The sequence below is a fragment of the Leucoraja erinacea genome, chromosome 1 (genome assembly GCF_028641065.1).
Source record: "Leucoraja erinacea ecotype New England chromosome 1, Leri_hhj_1, whole genome shotgun sequence".
Lineage (NCBI taxonomy): Eukaryota > Metazoa > Chordata > Chondrichthyes > Rajiformes > Rajidae > Leucoraja > Leucoraja erinaceus.
Genome location: NC_073377.1, coordinates 32,878,801 through 32,886,757, shown reverse-complemented (window position 1 = coordinate 32,886,757; position 7,957 = coordinate 32,878,801). Strand labels below are relative to the sequence as shown.

Below are 7,957 nucleotides of genomic sequence, written 5' to 3'. Positions count from 1 at the left end.
GCGGAGGGCACGTATTCCCTCAACGTTCCTCCTCATAAAATAAAGATCAAACTTCAAACTGGTAAGTTCTCGTTTAATCTTACTATTTTACTTCGGAGTCACGTGAGTGACTTCGTGAAGACTTCAAAGCTCTGTGACCTCATGCCGTGGAACGAGTCCAATCTTCACAACTGCCTTGGTAGTTTGGGAGAAATTTTTACTGGTATTTAAAAAAAAAATACAATCATACCAACATTTTAAGCAAAATTGTAAATAATATTTATTAAATCAATTTATAAACCTTATAAGCTTCAGGTGTAAATTAAATAGAACTCAAAATTTTGCCCGAAAACGTTTCTTCTTTTCTAACTGGTTTGTTGTAATATGTGCGAAACGTTTTCTCTGATGACCATCCTGCAGTTCTGAGGATTTTGTCCATCGGTACCTCCAGGCGATTAGCTGCTGATGTAGATGCAGCCCTGATGGAGTGAGATTTGAATACATTAGTGTCCACTCCTGCCTGAACTAAGCAATATCTCAGCCACCGTGAAATGGTCTGAGTCGAGACTTTATGGTACGGCTTCTTATGGCTAATTAAAAGAGCCTTTTCATTGCCTCTGATAGCCTTTGTTCTGTCCATATATAACATGATGTGTTTTACTACACAGAGGCGTTCATCCTGCGGATAGGCTATGAACTCTATCACCTGACCCGCTGATCCTGGTCTATTTTGCTTAATAAGGCCCTGGATCACGAAAATCAACCTTCCTGTCGCCTCCGTCAAGTTATCCAATCTTAACTTCTGTAATGACTGGACCCTTTGCGCTGTGACCAGCGCCATAAGCATAACCATTTTCATAGTTAGATGGTTTAGCGGTAATGCCGTAGCCGGTGACCAATTCCGTAACATTTTTAGGACTACGCTCACATCCCAGATTTGGCTATATCTAGCCCTTGGTGGGTTAGTGTTAAAGATGCCTCGTAGCAGTTTTATTACTAGAGGATGTGAGCCAACACCCTGTCTTTCTGTGCCTTCCCATAAATAACTGGACAAGGCACTCCTAGCACTATTGACCGTGCTGTAACCGAATCCTTCAAAGTGCAGGCTTGTGAAGAATTCTAGGACAGCTGGAATATCCACCTTTCTGTGGTCTAGATTGTTGTCCAGGCAGTATTTAGTCCATTTCTTGATATGACATAAATATTGTTTTTGAGTGGAAAGTCTCTGTGCTGCTGTGATCATGTCCACAGTTCTATCAGATAAACCCATATGCCGAAATGGTTCCTTCAGAGTCTACAAACCAATAAATTGAGATAATTATGGCAAGGATGGCTGTCCCCAGTCACCGGATGCACCAGCAACTGAGGACTATGTTTTAAAGTAAAATATGGTGTAAGCACCAAATCCTGCAGCACCGAGAACCATGGTTGGGTAGGCCAATCAGGTACTATGAGAATCCCAGATGCCGAGTCTAGCTGAATTTTCCGTAGTACCCGATTGATGAGGCAGAAAGGAGGAAATGCATAAATGAACCATTTCCCCCAGTGCAAAGAGAATGCATCTGTAGCTTCTGCCTCAGGATCTGGTTCCCATGATATATACCTTGGTAACTGATGATTTAACCTGGATGCAAAAAGATCAATATCCGGCCTTCCGTACTTTGCTGTGATATCAGCAAATATCTTTCTGTCTAACATCCATTCCGTATTTTCATTAAATTTTCGTGACCTGGCGTCTGCCACTGAATTAAGTATCCCTGGTAGATACGTAGCCGATAACCAAATATTCCTTTGGATACACCATTCCCAAATATGGTTTGCCAATTCATCACAGGATATTGATATATTTCCACCCATATGATTTATATATGCCACCACCGTGGTATTGTCTATCTGCAATCTAACATGCTGGTTAATCATTCCCGAGCAATAAGATTTTAAACCATAAAAAGCACTCAACATTTCTAAGTAATTTATACCCTTTGTGGTAAGTAGGTTAGTTTCCTGTATATTCCATCTCCCTCCAGAGCTCGAGATGGTATCCGTTGCTCCCCAACCCAGTGCACTGGCATCTGTTTGTAATACCACAGATGGGTTTGGAATAACTATTGGGTTGGAGCTATATATAACATTTTGTTCCCACCATTGTAGTTCTTTTATAGCTCTTATTGTTAGCTCCATAGGCCTATCAAAATGGCCTCTATTAATTTTTAGTGCTCTAATTTTTTCTCTCTGTAAATTTTGGTAATGCAATCGTCCAAATTGAATGGCAGGAAACGTGGCTATAATTTTCCCAATAATCCTGGCTACCCGTCTAATGGATGGTTTAACGGTATTAATAAGCTCTGTGCAATCCTTTTGGAACTCAGTGGCTTTCCCTATAGGTAAAGTCACTAACATATCAAGTGTGTTAATAGTGAACCCCAAGTAATCAATATTAGTTGCAGGTGTTAATCTTGACTTAATTGGATGGATAATGAATCCCAGCTGTTCCATCAATTGTCTTGTGGCAACCACTGCTCTACTAGCCAATTCATAAGTTTTCCCCACAATCAAGATATCATCCAAATATGCCATCACTCTATAGTTTTGTTGTCTAAGAAATGCCAAAGCTGGTTTAAGAATTTTTGTGAATAATCTAGGGGCTGACGTTAGCCCGTTTGGTAGCGCCTTGTATTGCCAAAGCTGACCCATCCAATTAAATTTCAAAAACCGTCTGTGTTCGTCTCTGATGGGTACCGTATAGTAAGCATCTTGCAGATCAATACTTGCCATAAAGTAGCCTGCCGACACTAGCTCTGTAGCAGTACTAAAAGTATCCATTTTAAAATGAGCATATTGTACAAACTTATTAAGTGTTGATAAATCAATAATTATCCGGCAACCCCCATCTTTCTTATGTCTAATGAATATGAGACAAATTCCTGTTGTTCATGTTTGGTTTTTTCCAATTACTCCTTTCGTGAACAACCTTTGTATTTCAATTTTTGCTTTAGCTCTGTCTAATTTGGTAAGCATATAAGTTCTGTCCGGTGTATGTTGTACTGGAGGTTCTTGTATGTGTATAAACTCTATAAGATATCCCTTAATACTGCTAAGGATATACCTATCCACAGTTAACTTACACCATGCTTCCAAATGAAATTGCAACCTCCCTCCAAGTTCTGTGCTCCTTATTAATTTTTGAGGCACAGACCCACCTACCTCCATGGTTATCGGTGGTGTTACTTTCTTGGTCTTAACCGAGGTTGCGGAGGGCCTTGAGGTTGAAAGTGGGGTAAATGTTGAAGTGGAGGCTTCCGCATTTTCCATTGTGGGCGTCCCGGGCCAACCCCTAAAAAAGGACGCTGTTGCTGGTTTCCTCTGGCCTCTCTCCAATTTTTCGTACTATACATACTAGTACTTGCTTTTTTAGTCGTCCCATAAGGATGATACCGTTTTCCGACATATCCTTTGGTCGCTTTTATTAGGCCCAAAGTTTTGGCCTCTTCCTCCAAATCTTTGACCTGTTTTGATAGGTCACCCCCAAACAACAAATTTTGAGGTTTTATGGCTTTCTGTTTGCACAGGATTGCAAATTTTGGGTCTAACGCTGGCTGAATAGCCCCTTTCCTGATGTTGTTCAGTTCAAATTGAACATTGCAAAACAGTGCTAAAGCGTCTTTCATGTCATTGGACATATCCACATTTTCCAGCGTACGGGCCAAAGCTGTTATACCCGCCGAGAGTCCTTTACTAGCATTCTGTATTTTTATATCCAGACTCCGAATATCCTGCCCCACGTGTCTCCAAATGCTTCGGTTCACCTTGGGTACATTCAGAGCCGCACAATTTCGCGGAGGTAAATGTCTTGCCCATACCTCAGCTAAGGTATCAGTTTTGAGGTGATGGGTCGTCATATAATCAATGCTGGCCGCCATCCTGGCCTCTAGGTCTTTTCCAGTTTCTTCTTGCTGGAAATATGTGCCCACCATGTCCAGCAACTGTGTTCCCTCATCCTCCATATGGGAACGTGGCTCTGACTCTTGTTCAGAGTCTGAGTCAGGCAGCCCTTGAACACCCTCTTCAGATGAGGATGATATGTCCAGCAGCCTTTTCTGGCCATGCTCTGAGGGACTTACACCTGTATGTGTGCGGCTTTTATCCATTTTCTGGAGCCTGACACTATGGAGATGTTCCTCCCACAACCGCTCCAGCCGACTTTCGTGCTCTCCCGCACTAGTCGCTCGCGGGTGTTTCTTTTTAGCCCACCGCTCCTGCCGACTTTCGTGCCCTCGGGCACTAGTCGCACGCGGTTTAAATCGCAACTCGTCGCCATGCCTACCGGCTCTGGTTGCTCCCGGCCGCTGCAAATGCCGTTTTTCGCCGTCCCGGTACTCCTCCGAACATATTGATGACGGCCCCACATGCTGCAGCCACTCGTACTGTTTTCCGAGCTCTGCAGATGCGGTCGCTGCTGGCTGCTCCATGCCGTGCAGCTGGTCATCATCACTGCTATACAAGTAAGTATTTACCGGCGATTTTTCGGGCTCACTTTCACAGCGGTTCGTTTTGCGTTTCGCCTTCCCGCCTGGTCTAGAATTAGTTTTTCCCGGCGCGGGGTTTGAATCTGGCACAGCTGTCTCAATGGAAACTGCCTGTGCCGTCGGCTGCTGCTGCGGGTCCCCGGCACCTTTACCGCCGACATCCTGCAGCTTCTTCACAGCCTTTCTGCGTCCTCTATCCATTCCTAAAAAAAACGGTGAAAATGCAGAATCACTTACCTGCCGTCGACCGGCTTTTTAACTCTCCCGTTCAAGGGGACGTCCTCCCCAGGTCCGACACGTTGAATGCGTGTATGCGATATGACACGCATGCGCCGTAGGCGGGGTTCTTCACGAAGTCACTCACGTGACTCCGAAGTAAAATTAAGACATTTGGCTCATCAAGTCTAATCCACCATTCAATCATGGCTGATCTAGCTCTCCCTCTTAACCTCATTCTCCTGCCTGCTCCCCATAACCTCTGACACATGTGCTAATCAAAAATCAACCTATCTCTGCTGTAAAAATATCCACTGACTTGTTCTCTACAGATTCCACAGATTCACCACCCTCTGACTAAAGAAATGTCTCCTCATCTCCTTCCTAAAAGAACATCCTTTAATTCTGAGGCTATGACCTCTAGTTCTAGACTCTCTCACTAGTGGAAACATCCTCACCACATCCACTCTATCCAAAAGCCTTTCACTATTCTGTATGTTTTAATGAGGTCACTCCCTCATACTTCTAAATTACAGCGAGTACAGGCCCAGTGCCAACAAATGCTCATTAAAGGTTAACCTACTCATTCTTGTACACCTCCTCTGGACGATCTCCAGAGCCAGCATACCCTTCCTCAGATATGATGCCCAAAATTGCTCACAATAGACCAAATGCGGCCCTACCAGCGCCTCATAAGCCTCAGCATTACATCCCTGTTTTTGTATACAAGCCCTCTGGGGAGGGGAGAGTTTGGGAGGGCGGGATTAAATTGCAGGTTTGTATTGGTTGTTGGATAGGTATTTGCTCGGACTACAAGTTGATGAAAAAAATTTGTTCTGCGCTTCCGTTCCCGTTTTTAAAAAAAGGTGCTGGTCGATTGCATCGCTGTGTAGAAGTTAAATGCAACCTCTAACGCCTTCAACATCATGGATCAAAATCAACATCAGGGACGCACATCAGGATAAAACAAAAGTTATGTCGTGTATTTAACATCTTACATTGCTTTTTGGTGTGGTTTCATTTTAATCTAATGATGCAAAATATGTTATTTAGGCCCCAATATTGGCCGTGTCTTGCCTGCCGATATCGCAGGGCTTAAATCATGGCATAGTCCACATTGCGACCTATCACAATCCACTCTCAAGATAACCTCTCTTTTTTTTTGCACAATCATTTCATAAGAACATCTAACTCATCTATATTTTGTGTTATTGTGTATCCAAGATCAATATTTTCATACTGAATATCTGATTGAAAACTGCCAAAGTACATTGTTTTTAGTTTTTAGTCAGGTTTCGTATGAAAATATTGATCAAGGATAGACAATGACACAAAATATAGATAATTTAGATATTCATATGACATGATTGTGCAAAAACTAATGATTTTGATTGTCTTGAGAGTGGATGTTTGTAAATTGTGAATAAATGTCTGTGTAAAATGACCCTTGCCTGCAGCAGTGTTATAAACCAACAGAGTCAAATTTATGGGAATTAAAAATTCAATTACTTCCATTGGCATAGAAATTCATGACAAAGTGAGATTTAAAAATCGTTATATTGTGAATTCTTGTGTGAATGGGATCAGTTTGTTATTTGGATACTTTGGCTATTAAAAATATATATTTTTAGCCTTTTCTTAAGAATGGTATAGATGTTTAATTGAATTTAGTAATTGAATTTATGAATTTATGAATTTAATTGATTTGATGACACTGATTTCACTGTTACTGACACTGACACTGTTAGCTTTCATAGCAAAAGGATTTGAGTATAGGAGCAGGGAGGCTCTACTGCAGTTGTACAGGGTCTTGGTGAGACCACACCTGGAGTATTGCGTACAGTTTTGGTCTCCAAATCTGAGGAAGGACATTATTGCCATAGAGGGAGTGCAGAGAAGGTTCACCAGACTGATTCCTGGGATGTCACGACTGTCTTATGAAGAAAGACTGGATAGACTTGGTTTATACTCTCTAGAATTTAGGAGATTGAGAGGGGATCTTATAGAAACTTACAAAATTCTTAAGGGGTTGGACAGGCTAGATGCAGGAAGATTGTTCCCGATGTTGGGGAAGTCCAGGACAAGGGGTCACAGCTTAAGGATAAGGGGGGGAAATCCTTTAAAACCTAGATGAGAAGATCTTTTTTAACACAGAGAGTGGTGAATCTGTGGAACTCCCTGCCGCAGAGGGTAGTTGAGGCCAGTTCATTGGCTATATTTAAGAGGGAGTTAGATGTGGCCCTTGTGGCTAAGGGGATCAGAGGGTATGGAGAGAAAGCAGGTACGGGATACTGAGTTGGATGATCAGCCATGATCATATTGAATGGCGGTGCAGGCTCGAAGGGCCGAATGGCCTACTCCTGCACCTAATTTCTATGTTTCTATGTTTCTATGATGAATATGATTTTTGTGTTGGGTATTTACTATTTGTTTTGATGTTACAATAATATTAAAGGTCTGATCTTGAGAATATCGCATTTTTGAATTTTCAAGGCTGTCTGGGTGTTTATTACTATTTCTGTCACAATGGTCAATTTTGTTATTATCTACAATTAGGTAACAAACTAATTATATGCTTTAATTTCAGGTCATCCAAGTAAGATATATCATATTTGTTTCAGAATGCCTCAATCTATAATAACTGAACATTTCATTCGGTTCTCTTATTTTTAAAGAAAGTTATGGGCTTTTATGTCAATTGACTGTCCTCGATCACAGCTTTTGTGTTAAGTTAATGGAAAAGCAATAGGGAACAAGATGCTAATTTCCGAGTATGATAATGACCATAACTGTTTTTAACAGTGAAGATATGAAAGTGAATTAGGTATCAAATTAAAATTATTTTTATGCTTTATCTGATGGATAAATTACAGGCTTGATTTTTAAATCTCAACATTTTGTAACATTCCTACACTTACCCAGTTGTTCCACATCTGTTGTAATCTTAAATAACTTGCTCCACTATCATCCAGAAATTTGCTAACATTGCCAACTATATTTTCATTGAAATCATTGATATAACATAGAACATAGAACATTACAGCACAATAACAGGTCCTATGGGCTACAATGACTGTGTCAAACATAATGCCTAGTTAAACTAACCTCCTCTACCTGCACGTGATCCCTATCCCTTCATTCCCAGTATATCCATGTGCCTATCCATAAGTCTGCTATATGCCACTATCGCATCTGCCTCCATCACCACACTGGCAGCATGTTCTAAGCACCCACCA

The 7,957-nt window shown here is 41.5% G+C and overlaps 1 protein-coding gene across 1 annotated transcript; it reads right to left on the bottom strand.

The window, feature by feature from the left end:
• Positions 1-247: 247 nt before the first annotated feature.
• LOC129695424 (uncharacterized) lies at positions 248-4,885 on the bottom strand. The gene is made up of 2 exons (XM_055632365.1): positions 3,184-4,885; positions 248-458 (listed from the first exon to the last, which is right to left on the bottom strand). Exon 1 carries the CDS (start codon positions 4,704-4,706, stop codon positions 3,204-3,206), a length of 1,503 nt encoding a protein of 500 aa, XP_055488340.1. The 5' UTR covers positions 4,707-4,885; the 3' UTR covers positions 248-458; positions 3,184-3,203.
• Between the last annotated feature and the right edge of the window lie 3,072 nt (positions 4,886-7,957).

Excerpts from the sequence above, each read along its gene's own strand:
- LOC129695424 (XM_055632365.1), bottom strand. The coding sequence starts at position 4,706 with ATGGATAGAGGACGCAGAAAGGCTGTGAAGAAGCTGCAGGATGTCGGC.